Source organism: Ctenopharyngodon idella, chromosome 21 (assembly GCF_019924925.1).
Source record: "Ctenopharyngodon idella isolate HZGC_01 chromosome 21, HZGC01, whole genome shotgun sequence".
NCBI classification, from domain to species: Eukaryota; Metazoa; Chordata; class Actinopteri; order Cypriniformes; family Xenocyprididae; genus Ctenopharyngodon; species Ctenopharyngodon idella.
The window spans coordinates 17978194-17999081 of NC_067240.1; the positions used below are offsets into that span (position 1 = coordinate 17978194).

General features: G+C 37.8%; 1 protein-coding gene across 2 annotated transcripts; it reads right to left on the minus strand.

Annotated features, from left to right (window-relative positions):
* Positions 1 to 627: 627 nt before the first annotated feature.
* brd8a (bromodomain containing 8a) lies at positions 628 to 20385 on the minus strand. Of its 2 annotated transcripts, XM_051877666.1 has the most exons (20): positions 20228 to 20385; positions 19685 to 19778; positions 18289 to 18358; positions 17928 to 17977; positions 17715 to 17837; positions 17559 to 17639; positions 15088 to 15152; positions 14738 to 14862; positions 14457 to 14648; positions 11467 to 11560; positions 11102 to 11236; positions 8912 to 9051; positions 8116 to 8524; positions 6819 to 6862; positions 6439 to 6707; positions 4078 to 4170; positions 3904 to 3972; positions 3463 to 3745; positions 1376 to 1420; positions 628 to 1023 (listed from the first exon to the last, which is right to left on the minus strand). In XM_051877666.1, the coding sequence occupies exons 1-20, from the start codon at positions 20364 to 20366 to the stop codon at positions 964 to 966; spliced, it is 2580 nt and encodes an 859-aa protein (XP_051733626.1). In that variant the 5' UTR covers positions 20367 to 20385; the 3' UTR covers positions 628 to 963. The 2 variants fall into 2 exon arrangements, with proteins under 2 accessions (XP_051733626.1, XP_051733627.1); XM_051877667.1 differs by lacking the exon at positions 1376 to 1420.
* Positions 20386 to 20888: the final 503 nt, after the last annotated feature.

Consider the following 20888-nt stretch of genomic DNA (forward strand, 5'->3'; position numbering starts at 1 on the left):
AACGGACCTTTCTCTCGGTTGCTGTGTCAGACTTCTCCAATCATTTTGTTTGCATAAACCCCGCCCCTTTCTTACAACATTCTTCCTCCATCCAAGCAACAACCAGTGCACAGAAGAAAAAGATCTGTCTCAACTTCCATTACATTGCGACTTAAATTTCAGTTTTAAAGTGGTGTTTCTCACACCAATCTATCGTATTGCTTCAGACTTAAAAGGGACCTATAATGCCTCTTTCGCAAGATGTGAAACTTTGTGTTATTTTGTGTTACTTTGCAGATGTTGTTTATAATCAAACAGTAACATTACACACTAACTAAAGTTAAAAAAGTTAAATCATAATCAAGGTCCTTGATTATGATTTCACAAGTTGAATAGAGATACCATCATTTTATGATGATGTTTTTTTTGTTTTTTGTTTTTTGGAGCTTGAAAGTCCTTGGTCCTCATCCACTGTTACTGCATAGAAAAGAGCAGTGTGACCATTATTTAAAACCTCTCTAAGTTTAAAAAAAAAAAAAAAAAAAAAAGTAATTGGTTTGGAACAAGAATACTGCATAGTAGGGGAAAGTGAAAGGGGTTAAAATATCAGTAACCTTGTTCACACATTAAAAGGCCTTTAAATTTCAGTTGTTGTCCTTTTGTTTATTCCCGGTCATTCATCAATACCTGTAAAGGCACTATTCGTACACAAAACAAATTTAGTACAGCACAACACACATCTCACAACAGTTACATACAGACAGACACATATATGCACACTCAGATTTTGAGGCAGTCCTATCATTGTCCAATCCCAAACACCACACACCAGTGAAACCCTCATGAATATTCAAGTTATCTGTTTAAGCGTGTGGGGAGGGGGGTGTTAGCGAAATGGTTCAGACAGATTGTCCTATGCTGTCTTCATCAATCAGTCACTTATTAGTGTTTCAAAGGAACCCGCCCACTGGCCAGTCCAACTGCTTATTTCTTCATCTTCAGGTCTGCTTCTATAGCGCAGCGTCGCCCCCTGGTGCCCCCGTCCTGCAGAGACAGACGGAGTCGCTGAGTGATGGTTGTCAGTCACTTTAAAGCAACTTTTTTCTCTTTTAACAGCCATTTTTTTTAAGATTACTTTTACATGCATGTCAAACTGGGGAAAAAATCTGACAGTAACGGCATAAAAAGTTTTAGTAAACAAAAAGGTGATTTCTCAAAAAGTGACTGGCTCTTTTATCTGAAAGATGAGTTTTAATTCCGTCAGTCTCCATATTGACCAGTATGATTTTTTTTTTTTACTACTGTTTTTTTCTCCTTCCCATTACATTGTCTCTGTGATTATTCTGTAGGAATAGTAGCGTTCATAAGGGGAAGAAGGAGCAGACAGGGTACTTACAAAGAGAGAGAGAAGGAATGCAGGAGAGGCCATGGGAACACAGTCCTATGAGAGGACAAAGGTCAGCATCAGAGAGAGAAATAAAGGTGCTTTGCAACACAAATGCAAAAGCTGTTAAAAGGTGAATTTTGCTTGAAAAAAAAAAAAGACCAGAAAGACGGGGTTAATTCTGGTTTCAAGCTTTTTGAACTTCATGAGTTTTACACTCTCTTCGTACGTTGAATACGGAAGGCGGTCTGGTGGAAGATGGCTTGAGGGTGAGTAAAGTTTGAGGTAATTTTAATTTGAAAGTGAACTAATCCTTTAAGCTGGTTTCATTAATGTGTTTAACACTTGACTGTATTATCAGCCCAATGATCTGCCAACCCAATCTCACAATAATTCGTAAGTATTTTACGAGGTGGCTATTTCATACGAATTAAAAAAAAAAAAAACTCACCAGGAAGGACCACCCCTAACCCCGCCCCAAAATGAATTCTATTTCAAGACAAGCTGTTCTTTTAAACTTTCTATTTCTCAAAGAATTCTAAAAACATGTATCAGGGTTTCCACAGAAATATTAAGCAGCACAACTATTATAAGACATGTTTTTGAACTATTATAAGACATAACAGCATTTTAGAATGATTTCTGAAGGATCATGTGACACTGAAGACTGGAGTAATGATGCTGAAAATTCAGCTTTTTCATCAAAGGAATAAATTACATTTTAAAATATATTAAAATAGGAAACAGTTATTTTTAAGTTGTTACTGTATTTTTGATCAAATAAATGCTGACGTGATGAGCATAAGAGACTTTTTCCAAAAATGTAAAAAAAATTATAATAATGATAATAATTTACCAACCCTAATCTTTTGATGGTGGTGTGTATATACACTATATTGCCAAAAGTTTTGGGATGCCTGCCTTTACGTGCACATGAATTCCACGGTTTAAGAAGGTGTTTATGGGAATTTTTGACCATTCTTCTAGAAGCGCATTTGTGAGGTCAGGCAGTGATGTTGGATGAGAAGGCCTGGCTCGCAGTCTCTGCTCTAATTCATCCCAAAGATGTTCTATCAGGGTTGAGGTCAGGACTCTGTGCAGGCCAGTCAAGTTCCTCCACACCAAACTCGCTCATCCATGTCTTTATGGACCTTGCTTTGTGCACTGGTGCGCAGTTATGTTGGAACAGGAAGGGGCCATCCCCAAACTGTTCCCACAAAGTTGGCAGCATGAAATTGTCCAAAATGTCTTGGTATGCTGAAGCTTTAAGAGTTCCTTTCACTGGAACTAAGGGGCCAAACCCAAACCCTGAAAAACAACCCCACACCATAATCCCCCCTCCACCAAACTTTACACTTGGCACAATGCAGTCAGGCAAGTACCGTTCTCCTGGCAACCACCAAACCCAGACTCGTCCATCGGATTGCCAGACAGAGAAGCGTGATTCGTCACTCCAGAGAACACGTCTCCACTGCTCTAGAGTCCAGTGGCGGTGTGCTTTACGCCACTGCATCCGACGCTTTGTATTACACTTGGTGATGTAAGGCTTGGAAGCAGCTGCTCGGCCATGGAAACCCATTCCATGAAGCTCTCTACGCACTGTCCTTGAGCTAATCTGAAGGCCACACAAAGTTTGGAGGTCTGTAGCTATTGACTCTGCAGAAAGTTGGCGACTTCTGCGCACTGTGCGCCTCAGCATGCGCTGACCCCGCTCTGTGATTTTACAAGTTGCTGTTGTTCCCAATTGCTTCCACTTTATGATACCACTAACAGTTGACCGTGGAATATTTAGTAGTGAGGAAATTTCACAAATGGACTTATGGCAACCTATCACGGTACCACGCTTGATTGAATTCACTGAGCTCCTGAGAGCAACCCATTCTTTCACAAATGTTTGTAGAAGCAGTCTGCATGCCTAGGTGCTTGATTTTATACACCTGTGGCCATGGAAGTGATTGGAACACCTGAATTCAATGATTTGGAGGGGTGTCCCAATACTTTTGGCAATATAGTGTATTTATGTGGATTAACATTAGTGATCCAGAATCTTCTTATGTGCTGAAATGTGCAGAAGTTCTGCTGCATATAAATCGCTGCACCTTGTCATTGGGATCCTGTTTGCGGTTGGCCTCTCTCCCACGCAGGCTCTTGGCACTGATGCCCGATTCCGAGGTCTGCATGATCAACTGTGTGGCCAGAAATTGCTGGATCTGCTCCAGAACATCCCTCTGCATCTCCACGGCCATGTGGAACACATCATGGTCTGAGCTGTTGTACATCACTGCATTCTGGAACATCAGCATGATGTCACGCTGGAACTCGGCTGTGGTGCGGATCAGCCCGTTCTCGATGTTCTTCTTGATGGTGGACAGATCCATTGGCCTAAGAACACGGAATTGTGGCAAAGCCATTTTAATTACTTTTTGGAATTTATTTCCATTGTCAGTTCAACTTTTCTCTCAAAACATCAAGGACAATTGGATTCCTCTTGAAAGTAGGTGTTTCTCTAATTAAATTTACTTTCAACAATTCGCTCTCACCTGTGCACAATACTGTGGTAACCAGGGGCGATGTCATCTGTCACCGGCTGCAGGAAGACATTTGCATACCTGTTCAAAATGACCAATTATCACTCAGTTCATTCTGGCTGCGGAGAGCTAATGAGTCAGATAAAAGGGGGCGGGGATTTGGAATAATTTAATGAAGACTCTTGCCTGTGATTGGCTGCTGCTCGCCACACCAGCATAATGGCTTTTTTCCAGATCTTCTGAGCCTGAATCGCTTCTTGATCTTCACTGCAGATAGAGCTGTGGAGGATGAGGAAGAGGGCATTATGTAATAATCGCATGTCGATTAATTGAACATCACAGCAAAAACGCATGAATACAGGCTTGTTTACTCCAATTCACTAAAAAGTATTAAATGTTTTTTAAAGTATAATCGTAATCATCAGAACTATTTACAGAGATTTTCTTTATTTTATTAAATTATACATGTAGGCCTGGTTTTACAGAGAGGGCTTAGATTAAGGCAGGATTAGGCTTTAGGATTAGTTCAATTAGGACATTTAAGTAGCTTTTATAAACATGCCCTAGGAAAAAAAAAAAAACATTACTGGTGTGCATCTTGAGACAAAACAATGGCGCTGACATATTGTAAGATATGTCAGTACAAGTTGCTTTCAGTTAAAGGATTAGTTCACTTCAGAATTAAAATTTCCTGATAATTTACTCACCCCCATGTCATCCAAGATGTTTTGTCTTTCTTTCTTCAGTCGAAAAGAAATTAAGGTTTTTGAGGACAACATTTTTCTCCATATAGTGGACTAACAGGGTTCAATGGGTTGAAGGTCCAAATTGCAGTTTCAGTGCAGCTTCAAAGGGCTCTACATGATCCCAGCCGAGGAATAAGCGTCTTATCTAGCGAAATGATCGGTCATTTTATAAAAAAAAAAAAAAAAAATGTATATACCTTTTAACCACAAATGCTCATCTTGCACTGCTCTGCGATGCGCCATGCATTACATAATCATGTTGGAAAGGTCACACGTGACATAGGTGAAAGTACCAATCCAGTGTCTACAAAGCAAACGTGCAAAGACTAAGTCAAACGCCCTTTTCAAAAAAAGGTAAAACAACGATGTCGGATGATTTTGAAGTTGGAGGAGAAAATGAGATGGAGTTTTTCGCCCTACCGTGGTACTTGTGCCTATGTCACGCGTGACCTTTCCAATGTGATTACGTAATGCATGGTGCATCGCAGAGCTAGTGCAAGATGAGCATTTGTGGTTAAAAAGTATATTAATTTTTTTGAAAATGACCGATCGTTTCGCAAGACAAGACCTTTATTCCTCATCTGGGATCATGTAGAGCTCTTTGAAGTTGCACTGAAACTGTAATTTGGACCTTCAACCCGTTGAATCCTATTGAAGTCCACTATATGGAGAAAAATCTTGGAGTGTTTTCCTCAAAAAGGAAGTAAACTAATCCTTTAAGACAGCTCAAACGTGTATTTTAGTCTGGGACTAGGCTTAAAGGGTTAATTCACCCAAAAATGAAAATTATCTCATAATTTACTCACCCTCAAGCCATCCTAGGTGTATATGACTTTCTTCTTTCAGTCAAACACAATCGGAGTTACATTAAAATATATTCTGGCTCTTCCAAGCTTTATAATGGGAGTGAATAATAACCAAGATTTTAAAGCCCAAAAAAGCACATCCACCCATCATAAAAGTAACCCACACGGATCCAGGGGGTTAATAAAGACCTTCTGAAGCAAAGCGATGCATTTTTGTAAGAAAATTATCCATATTTATAACATTATAAAAGAGTTTGTTGCACCGCCCTATTTGTTTGAACCGCGAGAGGAGTCTACTCTCACCTAAGTTTATGCTACTGTAACAGACGTAGGCCAGTAAGAGCTGTGCGTGTAAACCTCACTCCCCTGAACTCAAGAGGCGCTCTGGTGACTGACGCTAGAGACTGCGGCCTTTAGCCTCCTTGTTAGAGCACCCACCTCCCATGCGGATGGGCCCGGGTCCGCAAACAGCTGTTACCAGAAGCTAGTGATTATAGTTGATAAAGTTATAAATATGGATATTTTTCTTACAAAAACGCATCGCCATTTGGATTACTTTTATGATGGGTGGATGTGCTTATTTGGGCTTCAAAATCTTGGTTACTATTCACTCCCATTAAAAAGCTTGGAAGAGCCAGAATATTTTTTAATTTAAGTCTGATTGTGTTTGACTGAAGAAGAAAGTCATATACACCTAGGATGGTTTGAGGGTGAGTAAACTATATTTTTTTTATTTTGGGGTGAACTAATCCTTTTAAGCCTTGTCTGTGAAACCCAGGTTTAATTTAATAAAAAATAATTATAGCAAAAAATTAAATCTGAAAAATCAACCTGAATTAATAAAACGATGTATTATCACAATGTTAGGGATTTGATCTAAAGTGGCTTACTAAGATTTATTTCACTTTAAAGTTTTATTGTACATGACATGTTTTTCAATGTCAAACGATCAGACTTGGTGTGAAAGCTTAATTATGTGTAGTATCGGCACATACAACTGTGAGGAGGCAGGACTGCTGGGAATGGAGTCCGCAGTTGTGTGGAGCTGTACGGAAGAGGATGCCGTATGCATGCTGTAGCCGTCCTCGCTCTCGCTGGCCGGAGGGTCCAACTCTGTCTCCCCCTCTGGCTCAGAGAGATAAATGCCGTCTCCATCCTCCTCTCCCCCACAATCCTCAGCTCCATCCCTTTCTAATCCAGCTTTTATCTCCGACACACTGCCCTCCTCTGCATCACTCACGGCTTCCTCCTCCTCTTTCACTTCCTGTTAACGAGGAGTGTTAAAAAATACTAAAAAGGGCAGAGTTAATGGTTTCCGGGTCTATGTATACTCGTGGCTGGTACATTATGTGTTTGCGTATGCAGACAGTCACACCTTTGAGTGCTGTTTTATCACCGGGTCATCTTCTGACTGTTTATCTGGAAGAAAACGGAACATCTGTGAGTTCTTACCAAAATCCTGTTTCCAGGGTGTGTGTGTGTCAGTGACAAATAAGAATTTCCAAAATAAAAAAAGGAAAAATATTTTACAATTTTACTTTAAAACACATGTTTTTAGAAATGTGCTCATATTGGTTTGATAAAATGTATAGGTTAAAAAATATTTAAATTTAATGACAAATGTAACCATCTTGTTTTTTTTTTGTTTTTTTTTTAAAGATATTATGAAGTATTATTTATAAATATCATTAAGTTTTTGAGGGGTCACACCACTTGACATTTTACAACCTGAACTAACCTTCTCTTGTCATAAAAAGATCAAATTACTGACTTTGACAAACAGTCATAAGGGTCTATGATATAATTTCGTTTAATTTTTTCTTCTTCTGCATACTGGTTGCACCACATGACCTTGATTTGGCAAATCAATTTTAACAAAGCTGTTTAACTGTTTTTTTCCAAGTAATACTCATAAATGATTAGGCCAAACTAAGGATTTCTTTACAAGAATTTCATTCATTTAATAAGGTTTTTTCCCCCCATTATGATATTTGGACAATATGACACAGCCTTACTTTGACTTTGTGCCCCAAAAATGTATGAATTTGAACAAATTCATCTCAGAAAATTTGTATTCAAGTATACACTACTTTTCAAACGTTAGAAGTCGGTAATATATTTTAATGCTCATGAAAGCTATTTATTTGATCAATAATACAGTAAAATTGTAATATTCTAAAATATTACTTGTTTTCTATTTTAATATATTTTAAAATGTAATTTATTTCTGTGATTTCAGCATCATTTCTCCAGTCTTCAGTGTCACATGACCCTTCAGAAATCATTCTAACATGCTGATTCGCTGCTCAAGAAACATTTATTATTATTATCAGTGTTGAAAACAGTTGTGCTGCTTAATATTTTTGTGAAAACTGTGATTCATTTTTATCAGGATTCTTTGATTAACAGAAAAGTATTTATTTTTAGTATTATAGTAACATTAAAAATGTCAGTGTTGTCACTTTTGATAAATTTTATGCATCTGTTTGCTGAATAAAAGTATTAATTAAAAAAAAATCTTACCCTAAACTTTCGAAAAGTAGTGTATGAATGGCATTTTTAAATATAATAAAAATAACAGTTGTTAATGGGTCAATATTATTATGCTAATTTTCAACATTGTCAAATCATTTAACTAATTTGCCGTAGTGTAAATGCAAAACATGGAGTACCTGATTGAGACCGTGTCCATTCGTTAGCCTCACTTTTGATTACAGCATGCAGTGATTCTGGCCGCCCATCCTGGGCCTCATCTATGTGCTCTGGTCTGTGGGTATCTGGCTCTGAATGGGCTCCTGCTGTCGGAGTAGGGTTTTGAGGAACAGAGGGGACAGTGGAGGAGGTTGGGTAACCCTGTGCGCAGCCACTGCTGGATCCACACATGTCAGAACCGTCTCTCTTCCCCTCTGAGAGATGCAGGGGATGTGGGTCCAAGTCCTCTGAAGTGCTGGAGGGCTCAGGGCCAATGGGCCTGAAGGGGTTTGGCTCCCAGGTACCTGACAGGGTGTGACCTGTGTCCTCACACAGAGACAGAGCTGCCTCCACTGCTGCAGCATCCAGCGCCTCGGCGTTCTCGTCACCCTATGTGAAAACAGGATGACAATGATTTCATTTTTGGGTGAACTAACCCTTTAACTTTAAAAAAAAAAATCTGCATTGCTGAGAAATATAATGTAGTGATTAAGTAGCAAAGCTATTTTGTTAATAAAAGCCACAGAGCAGGGTTGATATCAAGTTTCTGTGCTCCTGAATGATCTCCGATCTCTGTGTGCGAGTGACGTATGTGTGTGCGCTTTAATGAAAACAGTGTATTAATATAGAATGGTGATTAAACTACCTGTGCATTAAACGGTTTTAATGCACACCTTCCAGCCAATCAGAATCGAGTATTCAGACAGACCATGGTATAAATGTATTTATATACATATATACAAATATATGTCATATATGTATATATGCCTGATTTACCTTCTCCTCAATAATGGCTATGATGTCCCCAACCGTCTCTAAGTCCAGCTCTTCTGCCATATAGGACACAGTTACCAGGTCCTCTTCCCCTAAAACTGCCTCCTTATTATCCACTGAAGCACTTGGGGCTCCATCACCTCCTGTTTTAAGTATTACACACATATCAAACCAACTAATCAGCTTTAGACATTCAAATCAGGCAGAGATTTGTGTTCCAACTTGAGACCTGCTCTCCTGTCGGACTACCGCGGGACCCATGGGACCCGACGCAGAAGAGTGCGGCTCAGGACAAGATTTGATGGGCGAGTGCGGTTGGTAAGACACTCGTGTGTGGGTTGTGGGAGAATAAAATGACTCCCGCAAAATAGAAATATTCTAAAAACAAATATATTTGTATTCATCTATTACACAAAAGCAACAAAAACAAGGGATCCGTTTTCTCTGTAATAATAGCATAGTGATGAAACGGTTTTGGCAAGCGATCCAGTGCGTTTTTGTGTTTGCACTCTGGAGAGTGTCAGAAATTTCTATTTACAACGTGTTTTTGTGGTGTTGAGCAATGTAGCCAATCCCAAACATATCTGTTGATTTCTTGAACGCAGTGACCAATCAGGTGTTTTTGTTCAGTGCTGGATTCTGCATGCTCGCCAATCCTCTCATCATAACACACAAAGTGTAGACACAATATAAATAAATGATTTGTTGTGTAATGTACACTACTGGTCAAAAGTTTGGAATCGGTAAGATTTTTAATGTTTTTAAAATAAGTTTCATCTGCTCACCAAGGCTGCATTTATTTAATTAAAAATACAGTAAAAACAGTAATATTGTGAAATATTATTACAATTTAAAATAACTGTTTTCTGTTTGAATATATTTTATAAATTAATTTATTCTTGTGATGGCAAAGCTGAATTTCAGCATCATTACTCCAGTCTTCAGTGTCACATGATCCTTCAGAAATCATTCTAATAGGCTGATTTGGTGCTCAAGAAACATTTCTTAATATTATCAATGTTTTAGTTGTGTACTTTTTTTTTTCAGGATTCCTTGATGAATAGAAAGTTCAAAAGAACAGCATTTATCTGAAATACAAAGCTTTTGTAACATTATACACTACCGTTCAAAAGTTTGAGGTCAGTAAGAATTTTTATTTTTTTGAAAAGAAATTAAAGGAATTAATACTTTTATTCGGCAAGGATGCATTAAATCGATCAAAAGTGACAGTAAAGACATTTATAATGTTACAAAAGATTATATTTCAAATAAATGCTGTTATTTTGAACTTTTTATTCATCAAAGAATCCTGAAAAAAAAAATATTGTACACAAATATTTTGTACAGTTGTACACAATAAATGTTTCTTGAGCAGCAGATCAGCATATTAGAATGATTTCTGAAGGATCATGTGACCTGAAGACTGGAGTAATGATGCTGAAAATTCAGCTTTACCATCACAGGAATAAATTACTTTATAAAATATAATAAAACAGATATAAAATATATTCAAACAGAAACAGTTATTTTAAATTGTAATAATATTTCACAATATTACTGCTTTTACTGTATTTTTAATTAAATAAATGCAGCCTTGGTGAGCAGACAAAACTTCTTTTAAAAACATTAAAAATCTTACCGATTCCAAACTTTTGACCGGTAGTGTAGACAGCTTCATTGATTATAACGGAACTTTGTGAGATCGCGATTAACTAAGATAAATGACAACTTTGATTATAAAGGAAGAGCTTTTTGCACGCTTTATGCCATGCCAAATCATGCATGCATTAGCCTATGCTTGCTTTTCTGTTAAAATTAACAGTGGTTTGTGAATGTAGATGCTTTAATAACAAATAATTTATCAGGAGCGTTTATGCTGGGATGTAGTTGTGGCTATTTCATGGAAATTTCATGGACGTACTGAAAAAAATATATTTTTACCTGTGAGCATTTACTAGCGGGAGTGAAACAAAACATGAATGTTGCGATTGGGAGCGGGAGAAGGTAACATATTTTTGTGGAAGCAGAACAGAATCCCACAGGAGTGGGACTAAAAAATCTGTCCCACGCAGGTCTCTAGTTCCAACACACCAAACACACAAGAGACAGTCGAACAAAGGTCCAAAATAAAGAGTTAATACATCAGATATGAACTAAAGACTGGAGAAGGATAAGACAGCATCTAGGAGAGACCTGTGCTGAGCGAGGCAGCTGTGTCTACTGCTGAGGTGGCAGTGCTGGGGGCGGAGTCTGCAGTGGCCAATGAGCTCAGCTGAGAGGGAAATTGGGCGGGGCCAGCTTCCAGCAGACGAGACAGTGTCGGAGCACCTGAGACACATGTGTACAAATGGCACGACATACCCACACATACACGGTGCACAGAGAGAGTGGGCTAGGCGTTATGCTGGAAGAGATACCCATATCATGACTCTAATACACAAAGACTGAAACGCAAAGATGCTGCTGATACAGAATTAGTCACTTTGCTTCTACAGGTCAGCTGCTAAAATGTTGCACTGCTAGACTCAGTGCACAGATAAGTGTGTATGAATCCATACCTGTAGCTGCTTGAGAGGCAGGTAGTGAAGAAGTCATCATCTGATTATCGTGACTTCCTGTAAGTTGACTAGATGGAGATTCTCCCTCAACTGCCTGCAATAAGGATTTTTTGTAAATTGCCATCCTTTAAAAGCCTTTGACTCAAAAAACCTTTTCTAAACAATAAGAAAGAATCTAATGACTCATTTCTACTGGTGGTATGGTTCAGTTCAGTACATTACAGTACAATTTGGGACGGTAAACCCTGATCCGGCTTGCATTTCCACCACCAACAGTACCCTTACTTGATAGGTGTGGTGTATGCCGGAAAGTAGCGATCAACATCATTCTCGTGTGAAGAAGAAAGTGACAGTAAACAACAATGGAGGACATACAGCACCTTTGTTTGAGGAAAGGCTGAAGGCTGCAAGGAAAAACAGTCGAAAAATACACATTGCGTTGCAGCGGTATTGTGTGTTGTCATTCTCCTTGTAGCACGCCAAGTGACGATTTTCTGTCAACCAATCAACATTCTGCAGTGAGCGTAGCTCCACCTTTTTGGTACCGGTACTATTGGTACTATTGTGTTAGGTACTCCAACAGAAGGGTCCCAAAAAAGTGGTCTGGTACGGTTCAGAATTAGGGTACCGTTCACAACTTGTGACAATGGAAACGGCAATAATTGTGTACTGTACTGTACTGTACCGCTCAGTGGAAACGAGCCCTAACAGTCCTAACAGGCATGATGTACCAAGTTTCCATTAGCAAGAGATATATATATATATATATATATATATATATATACTATATTGCCAAAAGTTTTGGGACGCCTGCCTTTACGTGCACATGAGCTTTAATGACATCCCATTCTTAATCTGTAGGGTTTAATATGGAGTTGGCCCACCCTTTGCAGCTATAACAGCTTCAACTCTTCTGGGAAGGCTTTCCACAAGGTTTAAGAAGGTGTTTATGGGAATTTTTGACCATTCTTCTAGAAGCGCATTTGTGAGGTCAGGCAGTGATGTTGGATGAGAAGGCCTGGCTCGCAGTCTCTGCTCTAATTCATCCCAAAGGTGTTCTATCGGGTTGAGGTCAGGACTATGTGCAGGCCTGTCAAGTTCCTCCACACCAAACTCGCTCATCCATGTCTTTATGGACCTTGCTTTGTGCACTGGTGCGCAGTCATGTTTGAACAGAAAGGGGCCATCCCACAAAGTTGGGAGCATGAAATTGTCCAAAATGTCTTAGTATGTTGAAGCATTAAGAGTTCCTTTCACTGGAACTAAGGGGCCAAGCCCAACCCCTGAAAAACAACCGCACACCATAATCCCCCCTCCACCAAACTTTACACTTGGCACAATGCAGTCAGGCAAGAACCGTTCTCCTGGCAATTGCCAAACCCAGACTCGTCCATCGGATTGCCAGACAGAGAAGCGTGATTCGTCACTCCAGAGAACACGTCTCCACTGCTCTAGAGTCCAGTGGCGGCGTGCTTTACACCACTGCATCCGACGTTTTCCATTGCACTTGGTGATGTAAGGCTTGGATGCAGATGCTCTCTACGCACTCTCCTTGAGCTAATCTGAAGGCCACACAAAGTTTGGAGGTCTGTAGCTATTGACTCTGCAGAAAGTTGGCAACTTCTGCGCACTGTGCGCCTCAGCACGCGCTGACCCCTGCTCTGTGATTTTACGAGGCCTGGCTGAGTTGCTGTTGTTCCCAATTGCTTCCACTTTGTTATGATACCACTAACAGTTGACCGTGGAATATTTAGTAGTGAGGAAATTTCACGAATGGACTTATTGCACAGGTGGCAACCTATCACGGTACCACGCTTGAATTCACTGAGCTCCTAAGAGCAACTCATTCTTTCACAAATGTTTGTAGAAGCAGTCTACATACCTAGGTGCTTGATTTTATACACCTGTGGCCATGGAAGTGATCGGAACACCTGAATTCAATGATTTGGAGGGGTGTCACAATACTTTTGGCAATATAGTGTATATTATATATATATTAATGATTATGATTTATATTAAGCATACAGTATGTGAGGAAATTTATACGGAATACAAATTTGCATGCATTCCGTGATCTTTTAATTTTTTATTAATTTCCATGATTTTTCAGTCCTGAAAATTTCACTGTTGACATTCTTTGACTTTATTCAATAATATCTAGTGATGGGCGATTTCAAAACGCTGCTACATGAAGCTTCGAAGCATTACGGATCTGTTGTTTCGAATCAGTGGTTCGGAGTGCATATCAAACTGCCAAAGTCACACGCCCCGGTGGTGAACCATTGAAATTTCAAAACACTTATGACGTAACGAAGCCTCGTTTACTGAAATCATGTGACTTTGGCAGTTTGATACATGCTCCGAACCACTGATTCGAAACAAAAGATTCGTAAAGCTTCGAAGCTTCATGAAGTAGTGTTTTGAAATTGGCCATCACTAGATATTGTTGAATAAAGTCGTTTTTTTTTTTTTTTTTGGTGCACAAAAAGTATCCAAACATTCCTTTTGCCATTAATTGTATTAATCCAGTGAGATTTTTGTTTGCACAAGGAGATTGCAGAGATCTGATCTCAACATCATCGAATTTGTCTGTGATTATATAAAGAAACAGAAAAAACTGAGACAGACTAAATCCAGAAGAACTGTGGCAACGTCTCTAAGATGCTTGAAGAAGCCTACCTGCAAAGCTACCAGAAAAACTATGCACAAATGTACCTAGGACAAAAGATGTTTTAATGAAAAGGGTGGTCACACCAATTATTGATTTGATTTAGTTAATAGAAGTTAATTGATAAATTAAATCTATTTATGACATTAATTTTGAAAGCATCCTCACTTTACAGCATTTTTACACAAAAGTGCAACAGTGTGAAAAAACTTTTCACAGTACTGTAGCTTTGCAGGTAGGTTTTTTAAAGCATCTTGGAGACGTTACCACAATTCTACTGTGTTTTTGTGTGTGTGTGTGTGTGTGTGTGAGGAATTCTGACCAGTCTGGGGCTGGTGGGCAGGAGACTGCCTTTCTTCAGCAGTTCTGACAGGAGAGGGGAAGGCGGCGGTGTGATTTTCTGACCCAAAAGCTTCTTCTGTGTTGATTCATCCAGCAGCGACCCCAAACTCGCCTCTACCACTCCAGGACCTGGCAGCTCCGTCAGCGGTACAAACACTGATGATCCTGCCCCCTGCACCGGGGAGGGATGATTGTTAAAATAAATGACAGATTAAAATGAAATGACACTATTTAAAAAGAATTATGGAAAAAAAACCTCACAGTGGTACTATGATCTTCAGATGAATCTCCAATAGGAAAATCCAGGCTTGGAGAGCAGGCCCCAGACGGGGAGCGCACAGTCACACTGGGCACTCGTTTAGGAGTGTTCTTCACTGCCTGCCTGGCTGAAAAGAAAAGATAAACAGCTCTTACTATGAAGCATTTATGAATGACTGTTTAGAATATAGACTCAAATAAAATAACAGTTTTGCCCAATTATGCAATAAATGCTATAATATGCATTAATTACTTTATTAAACAACGTCACTAAGATAATAAGACCACACAAAACAGATAAACAAATGTGAAAATGACTATTCTAGTGACACGTTGTGGGCTTTCTTTAGTACCCTTGTATGCTGCATCTGTGGCCTTTCTTTTCACCTCAGCTTCTTCTTCCTCTTGTTTTCTGCTCCTAATGAAGATCCAGATTTTAAATCACTAAACCAACAAACATTCACTTAAAGGGTTTTGTTCATCAGAATGAAAAGTTTCTGATTTACTCAACATCATATTGTTGCAAACTTATGGATTTTTTAAAGGAGGGTCTGTAATAAAACTATTAAAAACTGCTTTCAGTAACTGAAAAAAAAGCTAAAACTTAATCTAAAACTAGAAATGATGCATTGGAAACTAAGGGAAATAAATAAATTTAATTTGAAGTACTACAATTACTAAAACTAAAATAAATTAAAGCTAAATAGATTTTTTTAATAGCACAAAATGATAAATAATACAGATATATATACAGTCAAACCAAAAAAATCCAGACACCTTGAACATTTCATTCATTAATACAGTTTATTCACTATAGTTTTTAAAAAATGGTAATAAAATATGACAAGATCTCAGAGTAAAACTGTGTCAGAAAAAATTATCTTAATTATGTCAGATAACACTTAAGCAAAACATGGTCAGGTCAAAGTGTCTGAATAATTTTTGGTTCCAAATTTTTATCAGATTTACTGGTAGTCCACTGTATGAAGAATTTTTGGGTATAATATGTCACAGTTTACTTTATTTTACTATCCTCATTTACATAAATGAACTATAGTGTCCTGCACACACTAATAAAAATATATAAAAAATATAAAACATGTCTGAATAATTTTTGGTTTAACTCACTAAAACTTAAACTAAATAATAAAATGAAAACTGAAAACACAAAAATAAAAGCCAATTCAAAAGATTAATAAATACTATAATAGTATATATATAATATTAAAGGGGTCATGAACTGAGAAATCAAATTTTCCTTGAGCTTTTGACATATAAGGGATCATCATACTATAAGAATATCCTGTAAGTTTCAGAACTGAAGTCTTCCTTGTCCAAAAACAGCTTTTAATGTTACCAAGCCCAGCGAACGACTCGTCTTGGAATGTGCCTATCTATAGGTAGGTGAAAGACCGCCTCTGCAGAAGAAGATCAACGCCTACTTCTACATCGTTACCACTGTAGCCCCACCTACTGGTGTTAGTGAGATGAGGAAGAGAGAAGAGCACAAGATCACTCACTGGACTAAAATAACACCTTCCAAAGGATCCTAATGCTAGGAATGTGGTTATTTTATTTATTTTCAACAATGTGAATGTCTCAGTTGAGCATTATTTATTTTTTACCTGGTACATTTCACTGTGGATTCTTTGGTAAATCAGTCGCAATTTTAAAGCAGGCTTTGTAAACAGACTTTTATGAATTAACACGGTTACTTACATGTTGTCGCATTATTGTAGAAATAATGTGACAACATGTAAGTAACCATGTTAATTCTAATGCCTGATCTGTGACCAGTGATTTCTGATATGTAATGATTCATGTACAGTCAGATGTTCTTTGTCTATGTGTCACTAAATCAAACCAGTGATGACTTAACGGTCAACTTCACATTGTTTCTCTTAAGTAGGATGAAAATAATCTGTTATTTCAACTGTGATTAAATTATAAATAGAAAGCGTTCAAAGAACGCTCCCTTTGCAATCACTGGAGCTGTCAATCAAACAGCGCATGCTGAAGCTGTCAATCAAACAGCTCAAGTTTATCAGTGACTGAGTTCTGGACTCGTGCCAAAACTCCCGTAATAATCAACGAATCTCTTATTTACAGTGTGTTTGCACTGTTAATTATGAAAGCATTAGTTGTGCAGAAATCGAGTGGCAATGACAAGATCTTTGCATTCATGCACTCAACATGTCTGTGATTGGCTACATGTTCATAAATGCAACCTTTCATGCCACGATCTAAATATAATGCCATAGATCTAAATATAATCTACACTTTTCACAATTAGTTAACGTTGAGAGCTGTAATACGTAAAAACATGCTAAAAGAGAGAGTAATACTTGGCTATTTCATATGCAAAGATGTTAGCCAATCACAGCAGTGGGCATTTACACTGAAGTCTCACAGCAGACACGCCCCTTAAAACAGAGCGTTCAAATCAGAGGGCTAAAATCAGGGTAGGAAAAATGCCTTTTATTTCTAAATTATGACCATATGACCATGATGTAAAAATCATACTAACAGTATAAGTGCACCGCAGGAAACATTATAAAACTATAAAACAATGCAGTTCATGACCCCTTTAAAAAAACTATATCACATCTTCTGAAGTCATATGATAGCTTTGTGGGAGGAAGATAATAATGGTCACTATGAACTGTTGTATGAAAAAGATCTATGTTAGGAATCCTTAAAAAAAAAAAAAAAAAAACAGCTAAATGATTTAAATGACAATTTAGCTGGGAACTATTCCTTTAAATGTGGTATATTTATAGTAGATAGTGTTGACGATGGATACAGCTGGTATAATGATTCCTACCGTGTAATTTCCTCCCATAGCTCCTCAAGTTTGGAGTCTAGATGACCTGCCTGGATGAGTTCAGTTTCTCTCTTCAGTTTCCTAAAGGGACAGTAATAGAGTTACAGTCAGTCGACAGTAAGAAATGGTTCAGGTAAACTTGTAAACATTTGGTACCTGTGCTTCTCTTGTGTGTCCTTGATCAATCGCTTCAACTCCTCTATCCTCTCCGCCGTCAACCTGCGAACGATCACATCCTCCACCGTCTCAACCACCTCCCCTTTCTCGCCTCGCTTTCTCCTGTGAACATGCACACACATATGCTCACCGTTAACTGCTGTCAGCAATGGAGCGAGTGTTGGAACGCAAATGAACAGGAAGTGGACTCACTTTGGCGCCTCAGTTGTCTCCAGGAGCTCAGAGTATTGTGATGCACAATGCTGTGAAACAGTGAGGAAAAGAAGAGAGTGTGTGTTATAAGTGTCTTATTAATTCCCCAAAAAATAACAAAGCATTGGAAGACTTGGAATGTGTGATGCTTTTATGCTGCTTTTTTGTCCTTTTTGTTACCATCCACTTTTATTTTATGTGAGAGCAGCCTTCTTCAAAACTTACTTAAAAACTAGTTTTCTGTTCCACACAAGAAAAATGTCATACAGGTTTAGAATGAAACAACAGAATTTTAATTTTTGGGTGAGCTATTCCTTTAAGTTTTCTATGTCATTGGATTGTTTTACTGCTTCCCCAATACCTTCTGAGAGAACCAATCAGGAGGGCGTCCAGGTTCTGCAAATGGCTTGATGGCTCGGCTCACAGACACCCTAGAATAACCAGTGTACAAAAAAACATGACTATAATGTTGCATGTTAAGTTGTTTTTTATTCATTTATAATTATTTAACTGAAAAAGAATAAGTTGATTAATTGAACCTATTTCCTTAAAGAACAATCCATTATGCATTATTTGTTTTATTAGGAAAATACCATATACTCTTTGCAAATTAAATTTCTTACGTTTTTTAAAATGACTTTAAACTATAAACTTTTTGGAACAAAGCAGGCATTAAAATGAGCCAAAACAACTAAAAATCAAGAGATTTCTTATTTTAAATCACCCCCACCCACAACACCTGATTTTTTTTTTTCTTTGAAGAACCAGGATTCCCACAGTCTTAAAAACATGAATATATGAGGTAGCCTAATTTAAAAGTGGGATTTCTAGACCTTATTTTTATATATGTAAGCAATAAGGTATGAGAAGCTGTGCTGTATGGTGAATAAGTCATGGCTGAAGGGCGTTGTTAGGCACGACACGAAGCGGAGTCCCTGCAACCCCTCAGCCGTGACTTATTCACAATACAGCACTAGCCTCGAGTACCTTATTGCTTTTATAAAACGGTTACCACACAATACAAATATTAAAGGCAAAAATATGTATCTGTGCAACTTTCATGAAGTAAACTTTCACTAAAAGCCTTTCTTCCGCCGTAAAAAATAGTCCCTGATCGTGAACAGCAACAGAAGTTTCATTATTACGCCATTAGATGGCGGCAAAGACTGTCTTTATGAGTGTGTCAGTCAGTAGCGAAGACTTTGACATTGAAAAGACAGACATTTAAACAGATTTTTTATTATGAACATAGGACCTGACCTGACCTGAACGAAAATGCTAAATCTGAATGCAGGTAATAAACTCGCTCAATCGATCTCTTTCTCACAATACTCTTCTAGTTCTACATACAGTAACAATATCAACTGAGAACAGTTTAACTTTACGTTGCTAAGAGTGGTTGCTAAGGGTGTTGTGTAGTGATACACAGAACCGTTGCGGTCATAGTCGTGTTTTATCGTGAATAAAACACAGCTATTGACCAATCAGATTCAAGGACAGGTACTAACCATTTATATATATATATATATATATATATATACACACACACACACAATTTTTAATGTTTATTTATAATGAATTTACATTTTAGTAATAGCAAGCTCTAAACAATTTTATCGAGTAGAAATTGTGATTCATTTTTATCCTTATCCTTAGTCATGGGGCCTTTGAATATTTTTGTGGTCAATGGGGGACCTTTGAGTCAAAAAAGGTTGAGAACCTCTGAATTAAAGCAATGATATAAATGTAAAAATCACCAGTTTTGGTCTCCACTCTTCATGACAGAGGAGGCGAGGCACAGCTTTTCCCTAATTGACCATGGCTCTGTTGGGCCCAACAGCAATTTATGTTCTGCACAAAGAATAAAAAGGCAGATAATAATGAGATAAAAAAATGCATTTCAGTTGTAAACAGCATTTAAGCACATCTGTGCGTGCTACGATGCGAGATGATGAATAGGGTGGGCAGTTTGACAACTAATAACGGGGCCATTTTAGATGGTCGAAGCATCATCGGCGTCTCACATTCCTGATGTTAAATATGATGTACTTGCGAAAGCTAGTCTTATGTAGTCATAAATGTGTCATTTTGGTAAAGTGTTCAGTGATTCGGCCAATGAGCGTCATTGTAATCAATGACTTTTGCGTGTCAAATCCCGCAACACCTATGCGCGGCACGCGCACCGCTGCATCCATTATGCACGCGCTTGACATGCATCAATTATAATCTGTCCTCTGCCCCATGCAGGACATACGCCGTACATGCATGTGTATTATGAAAATATAGAGAGCAATACTCACTTCCAACTCCGCTCGCCATTTTGTCATGACTGGACTGTTTTCTATTGCTCCTTTGGCATGACAAGTGTCTGGCTATCAAATGTAAATGTGCATATCCGGTGTGAATTTTCCAACAATCATTTTGCTCTAAGGTCTGCATAAGCCCAGTGTAGTTAAGTCACATGTGCTTTGCTGAATTTATAAAAGTCTATCATTTTGACCAGCATTTTGCGCTGGCATGTCTATATTTGAAGTATATATATATATATATATATATATATATATATATATATATATATATATATATATATATATATATATAATACTTAAGAACTTGAAGATATTTAAATGTCATTGAATGACGTGCAGTTTATAATAAATGAATATGATGATGGTAGTTTCGTATTGTTATTTTTTCTTCTTCTGCTTACTAAATTCCGTTGTGAATGAAAGTTTTTTCCCGGTGTTGTCCCATGTAATGTAATGTTAATTTTGGAATGTAAAGAACAACCATTTATTTTATTTAGAAAATACCATATACATAAAAACAAGTTTTCAAACCACAGTTCTTACATTTTTTATAAATTATACATACTTTTTTTTTTTTCGAACAAACTAAACCCAAAAAAGCACGGAAAACATGTAATATTTTAAAAAACACTGACATTTATGTGACTTTTTT

Coding starts and splice junctions, on each gene's coding strand:
- brd8a (XM_051877666.1), bottom strand. CDS start 20,366: ATGCAGACCTTAGAGCAAAATGATTGTTGGAAAATTCACACCGGATAT. Junction 17,640..17,714: donor GACACACAAGAGAAGCACAG/GTACCAAATGTT, acceptor CTGTCCCTTTAG/GAAACTGAAGAGAGAAACTG. Junction 3,973..4,077: donor CGAGCAGCAGCCAATCACAG/GCAAGAGTCTTC, acceptor CATTTTGAACAG/GTATGCAAATGTCTTCCTGC.